Source organism: Rhincodon typus, chromosome 6 (genome assembly GCF_021869965.1).
Source record: "Rhincodon typus isolate 14 chromosome 6, sRhiTyp1.1, whole genome shotgun sequence".
Classification (NCBI taxonomy): domain Eukaryota; kingdom Metazoa; phylum Chordata; class Chondrichthyes; order Orectolobiformes; family Rhincodontidae; genus Rhincodon; species Rhincodon typus.
Window position 1 is genome coordinate 8,144,297 of NC_063337.1, and position 16,329 is coordinate 8,160,625.

Below are 16,329 nucleotides of genomic sequence, written 5' to 3' on the forward strand. Positions count from 1 at the left end.
AAGGTGAGCTTTTCGATTATAAAAGTCTTACCTCGCGTGACTCCGTTTTGGAGTAAGTGAGGTAATATATTTGGGCGGTTGCTTTACCCGAAACACTACCTAGGTAGTGTCTCCCATCCATCCTCCTCCTCTAACCAAAAAAAAAGGTTCTGAGCGCTGATTTGGTAAGGCGACTAGTTTTTTTTATTTGTCTGTTTGGGAATTCAGAACAGTGGAAATACATGTTAGGGCAGTTGTATGCTCCTCCTGTAGAATGTGGGAGGTAAGGGTCACCACTAGTGTCCCCACTGACTTCATCTGCAGGAAGTGCACCCAACTCCACCTCCTCGGAAACTGTGTTAGGGAACTAGAGCTGGAGCTGGATGAACTTCGGATCATTCGGGAGGCTGAGGGGGTAATTGAGAGGAGTTACGGGGAGGTAGTCACACCTCAGGTACAGGAAAAATGTAGATGGGTTACAGTCAGGGGATGGAAAGGGAACAGGCAGACAGTGCAGGGATCCCCTGTGGCCATTCCCCTCAAAAACAAGTATACCGTTTTGGATACTGTTTGGGGGGACGACTTACCAGGGGTAAGCCATGGGGTACAGGTCTTTGGCACAGAGTCTGTCCCTGTTGCTCAGAAGGGAAGGGGGGAGAGGAGGAGAGCATTAGTCATTGGGGACTCCATACTTAGGGGGACAGATAGGAGATTCTGTGGGAACGAGAGAGACTCGCGGTTGGTGTGTTGCCTCCCAGGTGTCAGGGTCCGTGATGTCTCGGATTGTGTTTTCGGGATCCTTAAGGGGGAGGGGGAGCAGCCCCAAGTCGTAGTCCACATAGGTACCAACGACATAGGTAGGAAAGGGGATGGGGATGTAAGGCAGAAATTCAAGGAGCTAGGGTGGAAGCTTAGAGCGAGAACAAACAGAGTTGTTATCTCTGGTTTGTTACCCGTGCCACGTGCTAGCGAGGCAAGGAATAGGGAGAGAGAGCAGTTGAACACGTGGCTACAGGGATGGTGCAGGAGGGAGGGATTCAGATACCTGGATAATTGGGGCTCATTCTGGGGTAGGTGGGACCTCTACAAACGGGATGGTCTACACCTGAACCAGAGGGATACCAATATCCTGGGGGGGAAATTTGCTAATGCTCTTCGGGAGGGTTTAAACTAATTCAACAGGGGGATGGGAACCTGAATTGTAGCTCCAGTGTACAGGAGGTTGAGAGTAGTGAGGTCATAACTAAGGTTTCAAGGTCGCAGGAGTGTACCGGCAGGCAGGAAGGTGGTTTGAAGTGTGTCTACTTCAATGCCAGGAGCATCCGGAATAAGGTGGGTGAACTTGCAGCATGGGTTGGTACCTGGGACTTCGATGTTGTGGCCATTTCAGAGACATGGATAGAGCAGGGACAGGAATGGTTGTTGCAGGTTCCAGGGTTTAGATGTTTCAGTAAGATCAGGGAAGGTGGTAAAAGAGGGGGAGGTGTGGCATTGTTAGTCAAGGACAGTGGCAGAAAGGACGTTTGATGACAACTCGTCTACTGAGGTAGTATGGGCTGAGGTTAGAACCAGGAAAGGAGAGGTCACCCTGTTGGGAGTTTTCTATAGGCCTCCAAAAAGTTCCAGAGATGCAGAGGAAAAGATTGCAAAGATGATTCTGGATAGGAGCAAGAGTAACAGGGTAGTTGTTATGGGGGACTTTAACTTTCCAAATATTGACTGGAAACGCTATAGTTCGAGTACTTCAGATGGGTCAGTTTTTGTCCAATGTGTGCAGGAGGGTTTCCTGACACAGTATGTAGATAGGCCAACAAGCGGCGAGGCCACATTGGATTTGGTACTGGGTAATGAACCAGGCCAGGTGTTAGATTTGGAGGTGGGTGAGCACTTTGGTGATAGTGACCACAATTCGCTTACGTTTACTTTAGCGATGGGAAGGGATTGGTATATACTGCAGGGCAAGAGTTATAGCTGGGGGAAAGGCAATTATGAGGCGATGAGGCAAGATTTAGGATGTACAGGATGGAGAAGGAAACTGCAGGGGCTGGGCACAATTGAAATGTGGAGCTTGTTCAACGAACAGCTACCGCGTGTCCTTGAGAAGTATATACCTGTCAGGCAGGGAGGAAGTGGTCGAGCGAGGGAACCGTGGTTTACTAAAGAAGTTGAATCTCTTGTCAAGAGGAAGAAGGAGGCTTATGTAGAGATGAGGCGTGAAGGCTCAGTTAGGGCGCTTGAGAGTTACAAGTTAGCCAGGAAGGACCTAAAGAGAGAGCTAAGAAGAGCCAGGAGGGGACATGAGAAGTCTTTAGCAGGTAGGATCAAGGAAAACCCTAAAGCTTTCTATAGATATGTCAGGAATAAAAGAATGACTAGAGTAAGATTCGGGCTGGTCAAGGACAGTAGTGGGAAGTTGTGCGTGGAGTCCGAAGAGATAGGAGAGGTGCTAAATGAATCTTTTTCGTCAGTATTCACACAGGAAAAAGACAATGTAGTTAAGGAGAATACTGAGATACAGTCTATTAGACTAGACGGGATTGAGGTTCATAAGGAGGAGGTGTTAGCAATTCTGGAAGGTGTGAAAATAGATAAGTCCCCTGGGCCGGATGGGATTTATCCTAGGATTTTCTGGGAAGCTAGAGAGGAGACTGCAGAGCCTTTGGCTTTGATCTTTATGTCGTCATTGTCTTCAGGAATAGTGCCAGAAGACTGGAGACTAGCAAATGTTGTCCCCTTGTTCAAGAAGGGGAGTAGAGACAACCCTGGTAATTATAGACCAGTGAGCCTTACTTCGGTTGTGGGTAAAGTGTTGGAAAGGATTATAAGAGATAGGATTTATAATCATCTAGAAAGGAATAATTTGATTAGGGATAGTCAACACGGTTTTGTGAAAGGTAGGTCGTGCCTCACAAACCTTATTGAGTTCTTTGAGAAGGTGACCAAACAGGTGGATGAGGGTAAAGCAGTTGATGTGGTGTATTTGGATTTCAGTAAAGCATTTGATAAGGTTCCCCATGGTCGGCTATTGCAGAAAATACGGAGGCATGGGATTGAGGGTGATTTAGCGGTTTGGATCAGAAATTGGCTAGCTGTAAGAAGACAGAGGGTGGTGGTTGATGGGAAATGTTCATCCTGGAGTTCAGTTACTAGTGGTGTACCTCAAGGATCTGTTTTGGGGCCACTGCTGTTTGTCATTTTTATAAATGACCTGGATGAGGGCGTAGAAGGATGGGTTAGTAAATTTGCAGATGACACCAAAGTCGGTGGAGTTGTGGATAGTGCGGAAGGATGTTGCAGGTTACAGAGGGACATAGATAAGCTGCAGAGCTGGGCTGAGAGGTGGCAAATGGAGTTTAATGCGGAAAAGTGTGAGGTGATTCACTTTGGAAGGAGAACAGGAATACAGAGTACTGGGCTAATGGTAAGATTCTTGGTAGTGTGGATGAGCAGTAGGATCTCGGTGTCCATGTGCATAGATCACTGAAAGTTGCCACCCAGGTTGATAGCGTTGTTCAGAAGGCATACAGTATGTTAGGTTTTATTGGTAGAGGGATTGAATTTGAGCCATGAGGTCATGCCGCACTTGGAGTATTGCGTACAGTTCTGGTCACCGCATTATAGGAAGGATGTGGAAGCATTGGAAAGGGTGCAGAGAAGATTTACCAGGATGTTGCCTGGTATGGAGGGAAGGTCTTATGAGGAAAGGCTGAGGGTCTTGAGGCTGTTTTCGTTAGAGAGAAGAAGGTTAAGAGGTGACTTGATAGAGACATACAAGATGATCAGAGGATTAGATAGGGTGGACAGTGGGAGCCTTTTTCCTCGGATGGTGATGGCTGGCACGAGGGGACATAGCTTTAAATTGAGGGGTGTTAGATATAGGACAGATGTCAGAGGTAGGTTCTTTACTCAGAGAGTAGTAAGGGCGTGGAATGCCCTGCCTGCAAAAATAGTAGACTCGCCAACTTTAAGGGCATTTAAATGGTCATTGGATAAACATATGGATGATAATGGAATAGTTTGATTGGTTTCACAGGTCGGTGCAACATCAAGGGCCGAAGGGCCTGTACTACGCTGTAATGTTCTATGTTCTATGTTCTAAGCAATTATTTCTATGTTAATATCCGTGTTAACCAATTATTATATCTTAATTGAGTATATTTTGCTTTTATAATGAACTCATAATCATGTTTATTAAGAAATTTGTGTTGATTGATCTTTTGTGGCAAGGTATTTGGCAAGGTATTGGTTGTATAAAAGTGAAATCTCTCAAGTGATGGCAATTTAGATGGAGGCAGGACTTCGATTTATCAAATAAACCTTCACTTTAATTTATATTTCAATTTTAACTACCTTAAAGTAGGCCAATGCATTTTATTATTTATTTATTTTCTATATTTAATGGAATGTGGGCGTCATTGATAAGGCCGGCATTTTTTGCCCATCCCTACTTGCCTGTGAACTGAGTGCCCTCCTCAACCATTTCAGAGGGTTGTCAACTCGTCAACCACATTGCTATGGGTCTGGAGTCACGCATAGGCCAGACCAAGTAAAGAAGGCAGATTTCCATCCCTAAAGGACATTAGTGAAATAGATATATTTTTATGGCAATTGATAACAGTTTCACGGTCACCTCAACTTCAGATTCTACTTAGTTGAATTGAAATTCCACCAGCCACCACAATGGCATTGGAATCCTTGCATGTTATTTCGCTTAGTTGCTGGATAACTGATTTGCAATTCAGAGTGACACCAATGGTACAAGTTCAGTTCTGGCACTGGCTAAGGACACAACGAAGTCCTTGCCTTCTTAATCTTAGGTGTGGTGACCCTCAGGTCAAATTTACCCTCAAACGAATTTTTAGAAAATCATTCATGCGTTGTGGGTGTCCCTGGCTGAGACAGCATTTATTACCCATCCCTAGTTGCCCTTGAATGTGTGGTTGAACAGCTGTAGTCCATATGATGCAATGTGCTAACACCGACAACGTTCTGCTGGGATCGGTGCAGGGACCCCTGTTGTTTGTGACGTATATGATTTGGAGGAGAATTAGGTAATCTGATTAGTAAGTTTGGAGAAGACACAAAGAACTGGGGAGCTACGGATAGTGAAGAGGATTACCAGATGACACAGCAGGACATAGATGGACTGGAGGCTTGGGCGGAGACGTGGCAGATGGAATTCATTCTAGACAAATGCAAAGTGATGTGTTTTGGAAGGCCTAATGGAGGAGGGAAGGATACAGTAAATGACAGAACTCTTAGAAGCATTAACATACAGTGGGATCTAGGTGTACAGGCCCACAGTTCCCTGAAAGTGGCAACACAAGTGGATAAGGCAGTAAAGAAGGCATATGTTATGCCTGCTTTCATCACTTAGTGTATAAAATATAAAAATTGGCAGGTTATATTGCAGTTCTATAGAACATTAGTAAGGCCACATTTGGAATATTGTGTACTGTTCTGGACACACACTACCAGAAGGACGTGGAGGCTTTGGAGAGAGTGCAGAAAAGGTTTAAAAGGATGTTGCTTCGTTTGGAGGGAGTGAGGAAAAACTGGACAAACTTAGTTTGTTTTGACTTGAACTTCAGAGGCTGAGTTGCGGCCTAATAGAGAGTTACAAAATTAAGGGAGGTCTGGATAGAAAGCATAGCCGGAGTCTTTTTCCCAGGGTAGAAACGTCTATGCCACAATGATACTGGGGAGGGAGTTCCAGGACTCTGATCTAATGACATGGAAGGAATGGCAATATATATGTACTGTCACACAATAATGCATTTTGTAGTCACTGTCTGGTACCTCACACTGTGTTTGTTTTTTTTCTCTTCTTTGCAGGCTTCCTAAGCACAGGTGATCAAGCTGCCAAAGGGAATTATGGATTGTTGGACCAAATTCAAGCATTAAGGTGGATCAGTGAAAATATTGGAGCTTTTGGAGGGGATTCAATGCGGATTACAGTCTTTGGGTCTGGTGCGGGAGCGTCCTGTGTCAGCTTGCTGACGCTATCCCACTATTCAGAAGGTAAGAACATCAAGACAGATTGGAACATGCCAGCAGACAGACAAAGGGCCTACATCTGCTCCTATGCCTTATGATGTAAGGAGCAGAAATAGGCCATTCAACCCCTTAAGCCTACAGTGCCAGTCAGTAAGTTCATAGCTGATCTAATTGTAACCGGCTAATTCATACTCCTGTTTATCCTGGATGATCTTTCATCCTCTTACTTAACAAAAACCTATCTACCTTTGACTTAAAAACATTGAAAAGTTCTGCTTCCACTGATGTTTCAGGAAGAGTGTTCCAAAGGGTCAATCTTAAATGAGAATACATTGCCTCATCTCCATTTTAAATGGGTGACTCCTATTTGTAAACGTTAGCCCTAGGTTCTCGATTCTTTCCAAAGAAGAAACATTCTCTCCACATCTGTTCTGTCAAGATGCCTCAGGATTTTATATGTTTCAATCAAGTTATCTCTTACTCCAGCAGATACAACCAATTTTCCTCATCAGACAATCCACCCATTCCAGATATTGGTCTTGTAAATTTTATTTGAACTGCGTCCCATACGTTACATCCTTCCGTAAATGATGAGACCGTAATGAGGGCAGAGCAATGGATGTTGTCTACATGGACTTCAGCAAAGCCTTTGATAAGGTCCCTCATGACAGACTGATATGAAAGGTGGCATCACAGGGAATCTGTAGTGAGCTGGTAAAATGGATATAGAAGACAGAGAGTAATGGTGGAAGAGTGTTTTCTGACTGGAGACCTGTGACCAGTGATGTTCCACAGGGATCAGTTCTGGGACCCCTATTGTTTATAATATATATAAATAATCTGAACGAGAATAAAGGTGGTCTGATTAATACATTTGCGGAAGACACAAAGATTGGGGGAGCTAAACTATCGTCAGATACTTTAGAGACTTTTAAGCAACTCTTGGATAGGCACATGGAGGATAGTAAAATGTGGGGTTTGCAGGGTAGATTGATTTTAGTAGGATAATAGGTCGGTACAACATCGAGGGCTGAAGGGCCTTTACTGTGCTATACTGTTCTATGTTCTATGTTCTATGTTCTATTTTCTATGGATAGTTACGAGGATTGCCAAAGGATATAGGTAGGCTGGAGACTTGGGTGGAACAATGGCAGATGGAATTTAATCTGGACAAATGCTAGGTGATGCATTTTGGCAGGTCTAATGCAGGAGGGAAGTATAAAGTGAATGGCATAACCCTCAGAAGCATTAACAAACAGGAGGATTTAGGCATTCAGGTCCACAGTTCCCTGAAAGTGGCAACACCAGTGGTGTCAAGAGGGCATATGGCGTGTTTGCTTTCATTAGTCAGTGCATAGAGTAGTAAAAATTAGCAAGTCATGTTGCAGTTGTATAGAACTTTAATTAGGCCACATTTGGTATATTGTATACAGTTCTGGTTGCCACTCTACCAGAAGTTTGCAGAGGCTTTGGAAGGGGCACAGAAAATGTTTAGAAGGATGTTGCCTGGTTTAGAGGGTAGTAGCTATGAGGAGAGATTGTACAAACTTAGTTTGTTTTCTCTTGAACTTTAGAAGCTGAGGGGTGATTAGATAGAAGTTAACTAAGTTATGAGAGGCATGGATAAAATGGATAGTCAGAATCTTTTTCCCAGAGTAGAAATGTCAATTACTAGAGGACGTGGATTTAAAGTGAAAGGGGGGAACGCTTAAAGGAGATGTGAGAGGCAAGTAATTTATGCAGAAGGTACCAAGTGCCTGGAATGCGCTGCCAGAGGAAATGGTAGGGGTGGGTACAATAGCAACATTTAAGAGATATCTTGACCGATACATGAATAGGCAGAGATTAGAGTGTTACAGACCGCGTGGAGGCAAAAGGGTTTTAATTTAGAAAATCGTCATGTGTTGACATAGACTTGGTGGGCCGAATGGCCTGTTCCTGTCCTGTACTGTTATTTGTTCTTTGTAATACTGTAAGCAGTACTAAAGATGCAGCCTTGCCAGTGCGTTGTATAACTGAAGCATAATCTCCCTTTTAAATAAAAGTCGAAAAATTCAGGATGCTGAAAAATCAGAAACAAAGTTCCGAGGAAGGGTCACTGGACCCGAAATGATAACTCTGATTTCTCTGCACAGATGCGGCCAGACCTGATGAGCTTTTCCAGCAATTTCTGTTTGTGTTCATAATCTCTGTACTGTTGTACTCAACTCCCCTCACAATAAATATAACATTCTATTAGCTTTACTGATTACATGTTGTATCTGCATACTAACTGTTTTGACTATGACGTTAAGACACCCAAATCCCTCAGGATCTCAGAACTCAGCAATCTCTCGTCATTTAAGTTATATGCTTCTTTTGTATTCTTCTTGATAAAATGGACAAATTCCCACCTCCCATATTATATTGCATTTGCCACATCTTTGCCTGCAACACAAAACTGGTCTATATTATTTTATAACTTCCTCATCTCCTGTGCAAACTTACTTTCCAATCTATCTTTGCGTCTTCAGCATATTTTGCAAAAATTCTGTCCCTTCCTCCAAAAGTCATTTAAGTAAATTCCAAAGAGATGAGGTCTCAGCACTGGCACACAATTCAGTAACAGCTTAACAACTGGATAAAAAGACCCATTTACTCTACTCTCTGCTTTTTGTAACATACTGGTATCCATTTCCTGAGCTTTTACTTTCTGCAATAACCTTTGTTGTGGCAATTTATCAAAAGCCTGCAGGAAATCTAAGTACAGTGTATCCACTGGTTTCCTTTTATCTACAACACATACAACTTCCCCAAAGAACTCTGAAAAATAAGTCAAACCTGATGTCTCTTTCACAAAACCATGTTGACTCTGCCTGCTATAGCTTTTTTACTAATATTTTTCAACATTTTCCCGATAACAGATGTTAAGCCAACTGTCCTGTAGTTTCCTGCTTATGCTCTCTCTCCCCATTTTGGATAAAGGAGTTACATTTACTATTTCCCAATCTACTGGAACCTCTACTGAATGTGGAAAATTAAGCCCAATACATCTACCATCTCATTTACCACTTCTTTTGAGACCCAGGTACTCGATCACCATAGCTCCAATAATTTCCTCACAACCACTTCTCTGGTGATAGTAATTTTCCTGAGATCCTCCGTCACTTCTATTTCCTAACTTATAACACCGAGCCACCATGCTACCAATCTTCAGGCACTTACCAGATGTTCACCAAATAACACATGTCTTCTCCTCTAAAAGAACAAGAACCACTTCCTGGAGGTTGAAGCAAAGAGAAAAACACAATACAATGAGGCACCTCTTTCCTCTGTTAATCATGCAAATTCCAGTACTCGATTATATGTTGCACTAAATTGGCTAGCTTTATATGTGTCTAACACAAAATGACTCTTTCTGACCCAGTTATGGAGGATTAGAATTCACCTGCATCTTTCATTAACTGAGCAAAGCTGTTCTTTGAATGGACACCTTGTAAAAAATCCTTGCTTAAGGCATGGAACTTTAGAATTTGAATTGTTGATTTCAGTTCAAAGTTAATTTGAATGCTAACTGCAGACAAAATTTGTCCAAGAAAATTAGAACTCACGTACCCATCAATTGCTGGCATTCAATCCTAGGTCAAACTAATTTGGCCAATTTTAAATGTTCCTAATAGAAAAGTTCCTAATTACAGAAGAACTAGTTTCAGATGCTCTTTAATTAATTCAGACCAACTACTCTTTCAGTGCATACCTTATTAAAATGCTGCTTAAGGCTGTGAACTTTACAATTTAAACTATAAATTTTCAGTCAGTATGAAATACAAACAAAGTTAGGTTTATGGAAAAAGATTAAATCTTATCTTAACCACCCACTACAATGTGGAGGGGCCGGTGTTGGACTGGGGTGGACAACGTCAGAAGTTACTCGACACCAGGTTATAGTCCAACAGGTTTATTTGAAATCACAAGCTTTTGGAGCGCAGCCCCTTCGTCAGGTTCAGTGAGAGAGCAGAGTACACAAACCCAGAGTTTATAGGCAGAGAGATCCAGGGCTGAGAGACCAAAAGGCCATACAACTGATGTGAGTGGAGTGTCAGATAATAAGTCTGTGCAGGTGATGAAGAGCGTCAGATGGTGTGAGTTAAGAGTCAACAGCTGAATAACAAGCGAATGGGTGACCTATAATCCTATTGAATGAGGCAGAGAGACAATTAGAAAAAATTAAAAATAAGGTGGTGCTGGAGACAAACAAAATGACTAGAATAACACAACAGGTATAAGAGTCGGATGCTAAGGGTCTAACCAAAGTAATAAGTAATTCAAAACTATACAAACTAATTTAGGTAGAGAGATCATACCAATTTATCAAGGTGATGCTGTCAAAACAGGACAGTAACGAAGATTTTACAGATACAGAACAGTGTGGTAGGGTCACACGTAGCGCGATATGAACCCAAGATCACGGTTGAGGCCATCTTCATGGGTACGGAACTTGGCTGTCAGTTTCTGCTCAGTGATTTTGCATTGTTGTGTATCTTGAAATCAACCTTGGAGGATGTTTACCTGAAAATCGGAGGCTGAATGCCCTTGACTGCTGAAGTGTTCCCCGACTGGGAGGGAACATTCCTGTCTGGCAATTGTTGCGCAGTGTCCATTCATCTGTTGTTGTAGCATCTGCACGGTCTCACCAATATACCATGCATCGGCGCATCCTTGTCTGCAGCGTATGAGACAGATAACATTAGCCATGTCACATGAGTATCTGCCGTGTACGTGGTGGGTGGTGTTCCCACGGTCCGTCCCTCATACATCTCGCGTTGGGGACTTCAACTGGCTTCCAAAGATACACAAAATCAACACGCCTGGACATCCCATCATATCAGGCTATGGGACCCTGTGTGAGAACCTCTCTGGCTTTGTTGAGGGCATCTTGAAACCCATTAAACAAAGAGCCCCCAGCTTTTGTTCCGACAGTACAGATTTCGTACAGAAACTCAGCAACCATAAACCAGTTGTTGTTGGGCACAGGGAGTTGGATCAGTAGACGCTGGGTTAAGGTTAAGGTTAGGGTTAGGGTTAGGGGACATTCTAGCACAGGCAGCAGAATTCTGAATGAGCTCAAGGTTAATAGGGAAAGGGGCGAGGCATTGGTAGGATATGGGAGGTTGGCATGGAGTGCATTAGAATTGATAAGTCCAGAGCTAACCAAGGGAGGAATGAAGAAAGAAATCAGTTCTCTTCCAAAGTGTTCAGATGCAGGGATTGATTGAAAAAGGGAGGCTGTCTGTCCTGGGGACAATAGGAACAAATATGATCAAAAATCAATCTCACAGCTTCCCAGGAATTAATCTTCAATTGGCAATTCCCTTACATATTTATCCAATTTTCCTTTAATATTGTCTCCAAATGCAATATACCTCAATGTTTGTGTCAGTCTGATGGATGCTGTTTGCCTTTTATAAAAAAAACTTTATTTGCCTTATTTTCTTTGTCCTTGAGGGGAGATCCATTTGCTCACAAAGTGCGCGGGACCTGTTATGAATATTGAAATTCACCGAGGGGCTGTTGAAGCCAAGACTTCAGGACTAAAACTGAAACATGACTAAATGGAATTTTCCGAAGACAGAGACCTCGTGCCCCCCTTCACTACCCCACCCCTCCTCCCCAAAGCCCAACTTTAGGTGTTTTCTAACAGGTCAGCAGGAAATACCCTCTACAGTTCAGCTGGCATTCCACCACCATCTTCCACCAAATTCTTCCATGATCTTATGCCAATCCCATAACTCTCTGCGAGCTGTGTTCCTGCAATTATGACCTCTTGTGTATCTCTGATTTTCTTTCCCCGAACCATGACCATCACTCCACCACTGAAGGCCAGGCCTTCAAACTTGCAAAACCTGGGATAGTAGGGTGGGGGGGTGGGTGTTGTGGAAATTTTCATTTTCCAGCCCTCGTTAATCCCTGCCAGAGTATCACCTCAGACAGGAAGAGAGGGGGTGCCTGCATCACACCTGTACACTTAGCTCTGGCAAATCCAAGTATAAAGCCTGTTATACCAAGGAAACCCGTAGCAACTGATGGGACTTCTGCGAGGACACAGGGGATTGCAGATTTATCCCTGTGTTGGATCGTAATGAGTTTGCAGTCCCCTAAAGAGCAGAATCAGTACTGAGGTTGCTGCTCCAGTGCAGTACTGGGAGAGTGCTACGTTGTTGGAGGTGCCATATTAAGGAGGCATGGTGGCTCAGTGGTTAGCACTGCTGCCTCATCAGCGCCAGGGACCCAGGTTCACCACCCTTGGGTGACTGTCTGTGTGGAGTTTGCATGTTCTCCCCGTGTCTGCGTGGGTTTCCTCCGGGTGCTCCGGTTTCCTCCCACAGTCCCAAAGATGAGCAAGCTAGGTGGATTGGCCATGGGAAATTGCCCATAGTGTTTCATGGATGTGTAGATTAGGTGGGTTATAGGAGGATGGGTCTGGGTTGGATGCTCTGAGGATTGGTGTGGACTTGTTGGGCCAAAGGGCCTGTTTCCACACAGTAGGGACGCTATGGTATGATTTCATATACAAGATGTTAACCCTTCATGCAATTTAGAAGAACAGCTCAATTAACATTTAACAGAAAGCAAATTAACTGGTCAGAAAACAAAAAATGCTGGAAAGCACAGCAGGTCAGGTAGCATTCATGGAGAGAAAGCATTGCTTCGTCCCCCCCCCCCCCCCCCCCCCCAATAAGTCACATCAGCTCTGATGAAGAGTCATCTAGACTAGAAATGTTAGCTTGCTCTCTCTCCATGGATGCTGCCTGACCCACTGTGATTTCCAGCATTGTTTGGTTTTCAGTACAAACTCCAGCATCTGCAGTAATTTGCTCCTATATTAACTGGTCATGTATCTCATTGGCAGCACTGAGATCTTCCTGTGCATAAATTGATTGCTGCATTTTGCCTTCTTGTTTGTTGTGATTGAAAGGGCTGGCATGTGTTACCTATCCCTAACTGAGTTGCTTGTGAGGCGGCTACAGGGGGCAGTTAAGATCAATTGCTGTGGGTGTGGAGTCATGAGGAGCAAATAGGTTAGACTAGGGAAGACTGACAGATTTCCTTTCCTGATGGACATTAGTGGATCAGATGGGTCCCTTCTAATAAATAATAAACAATAATACTTCCGTGAGTGTCAGCTAGCTTTCAATTCCAGATTTCCAACCATAAGTCAAGCTACCATGTTGGAATGTGAAGCCAGAGCATTACCCTAGATTTCTGGTTATTATTCTGCCACTGCCTCCTGTGAATTCCCTCAAAGACACATACACGTTACTGGTAATGTCCTTGGGTGTATTGCCGAACAAAGAGACCCCGCCGTGCAGGTTCATAGTTCCTTACAAGTGGAGTCGCAGGTAGACAGGATAGTGAAGAAGGCATTTGGAATGCTAGCCTTTATTGATCAGAGCATTGAGAGGTGGCACGGTGGCTCAGTGGATAGCACTGCTCGGATCCTGGGTTCGATTCCACCCTCGGGCGACTGTATGTGTGGAGTATGCACATTCTCCCTGTGTCTGCGTGGCTTTCTTCCAGGTGCTCCGGTTTCCTTCCACAGCCCCAAAGATGTGCAGGTTAGGTGGATTGGCTGTGCTAAATTTCCCCAAGTGTTCAGGGATGTGTAGATTAGGTGGATTATAGGGGGATGGGCCTGGGTGGGATGCTCTGAGGGTTGGTGTGGACTTGTTGGGCCGAAGGACCTGTTTCCACACTGTAGGGAATCCATGATATACAAGTTGGGACATCGTGTTGCAGCTGTACAGGGCAGTGGTTAGGCCAGTTTTGAAATTATGCTTTTAATTCTAGTCTCCCTGCTGTAGGAAAGATAGTGTGAAACTTGAAAAGGTGCAGAAAAAATTTACAAGGAAGTTGCCAGAATTGGAGAATTTGAGCTGTAGGGAGAGGCTGAATAGGCCAGGGCTATTTTCCCTGAAGCACCAGAAGCTGAGGGGTGACCTTATAGAAGTTTATAAAATCATGAGGGGCATGGATAGGGTGAATTGCCAAGGTCTTTTCCCAGGATAGGAAGACTAAAACTTGAGGCATTGGTTTAAGGTGAGGGGAGAAAGATATAAAAGGGAGCTAAGGGGCAACTTTTTCACACAGAGGGTGGGGCATGTATGGAATGAGCTGCCAGAGGAAGTGGTGGAGGCTGGTACAATTACAACATTTAAAAGGCATCTGAATGGATACTTGAGTAGGAAGGGTTTAGAAGGATATGGGCCAAATGCTGGCAAATGGGATTAGATTAATTTAGGATATCTGGTCAGCATGGAGGAGTTGGACCAAACGGTCTGTTTCTGTGCTGTACAATTCTATGACAACTATGACAAAAAATAAATACACTTCAAAAGTACTTCCTCGGCTCTGAGGTGCATTAATATATCATGAGTTCTGAGGAAGGGTCACTGGACCTGGAACATTAACTCTGTTTTTTCCTTCACAGATGCTGCCAGACCTGCTGAGCTTCCGCAGCAACTTTGTTTTTGTTCCTGATTTACAGCATCCGCAGTTCTTTTGGTTTTTATGAATTCGCTTTTATTTGACTTCTTATCTGCACGCCCAACAGTATTATACTCCCTCAACTTACATACTCTGCTCAAGTTCAAAAGCTAAGACTTGAGCCCATGGCCTCCTGGCTCAGTGGTAAATCTGCTACTGAATCACACCCTTAGATTGTGTGATAAGCTTTGATAAATTACTGCGTGTGCAGTGCAAGGCGTCTCTATATAAATATCTGAACACTACCTGTGGTGGATAAGGTTGCATGCTTCTCCCAATTAGGTTGAAGGATGTCAATGGTGGATTTTTGATGCCTTTGCTGGTGGAGTCAGCAATTCCAATGATTGAAGGAGATAATAGCATTATACACTGGTGCTGCAGGGGTAAAATACAGGAGGGGGAGCGTGATATTAATTGTCCAACTCAGCAATCTTTGCTCAGCATTCGATTGTGAATCTATTGTGGAATTAAAGCAACGGATGTCAAATACATGGCTTGCCAAATAGAACAGTCAGTTTTCTCTTAATGATTGATAATTTCCCATGATGGGTTGTTTGCACTCTGAGTTGACAGGTTTTATTGCTGAACAAGGCAGTATTTCTCACCTTTCTTCTATCCTGTCAGTAACAGTATCAGTTCTTTTCCAGGCTTTGTACAGCTGCGACCAGAGATCTGATAAGCCTCTGTGACCACAACTGCAGAACGACGACTTTTCACCCCTGTGCAAATGATCTTGCCAACTCTAATACCGATTACTAACTTCTATTCAAAAATAGAGGAGGATAGGGAGCAATGGGGGCAGTAGATACAGTTGCAATATAGATTAGCTGTGATCACAATGAATATTGGAGCAGGTTTCTTGGTCTAACTTCAGTTCTTGTGTTATGTGCTGTCGCGTGCTACATCCTTTCTTTTAGTCATCTTCAGTGTGTGCACAATATTTATTGGGCAGTATGGTGGCTTAGTGATTGAATCACTAGATTCACATGAGTCAAGTTGAGCGGGGGTTGGATTCGGATGGAACTCTTTTTGGAGATTCGATACAGATTCCATCTTTCGGCACTGTAGGGATTCTGTGATTCCATGATTGTTGACCCTCCATACCTTGTCCTGAGAAAATGGTGGAGAAGCTCCCTCCTGAACCACCCATATTACAGAGAATTAAATGCCCCTGATCTGGTTTCCTCAAATACAACAGCCACTTGCTTTTAACATTGTATGCGAGTCAGGGTTGCAGGCTGAATGAACTTACTGACTATGTCACTGTGCCCCAAAAAACCATTCGAAAGGAGGAGCAAGAAAAGATCTAGGGTAGCAGAGGACAGAATTGTGAGGGAAGCAAAACTAGAGATGGCTGGAAAAGCTGACCAGGTCTGGCAGCATCAGCGAAGAGAAATCAGAGTTAACGTTTCAGGTCCGGTGGCCCTTCCTCAGAACTGAGGCAACACAGTGAGGTATGTTGATGACAGTAGCAAGTTACAGAGATCCATGCAGATGAAGTGACTGAGCAAATGAAGGCAGATTGAGTCCAAGGTAGGGAACTGTAAAAGGTTGTCACTTTCAGATTCAAGAAAATCAAACAGGAATATTTTCTAAAACTAGGACATACTAGGAATTATTGAAGAAGGACGCTGTTAGAATACTTTCTTTAAAACAAAAGACAGCATGGATACAAGAAGTAATCAGAAAGGCTAATGGAACACAAATTTTTAATGCAAATGTGTTGTAGTAGGAAACAGGTGAGAAAAAGAGATTTACTTCAGAACAGCATTCAGTTCTGGGCACAGCATCTCAGGCAAGATCAACTGATCTTGGATACAGCAGTGAATT

At 43.5% G+C, this 16,329-nt stretch overlaps 1 protein-coding gene across 2 annotated transcripts in view; it reads left to right on the forward strand.

The window, feature by feature from the left end:
- The window catches only part of nlgn4xa (neuroligin 4 X-linked a), a 263,708-nt gene that overhangs the window by 216,190 nt on the left and 31,189 nt on the right, over positions 1-16,329 (forward strand). For both annotated transcript variants that reach the window (XM_048597965.1, XM_048597966.1), the window contains one exon: positions 5,815-6,000. In XM_048597965.1, coding sequence (XP_048453922.1) covers positions 5,815-6,000 — 186 coding nt within the window. The remainder of the gene's footprint in view (positions 1-5,814; positions 6,001-16,329) is intronic.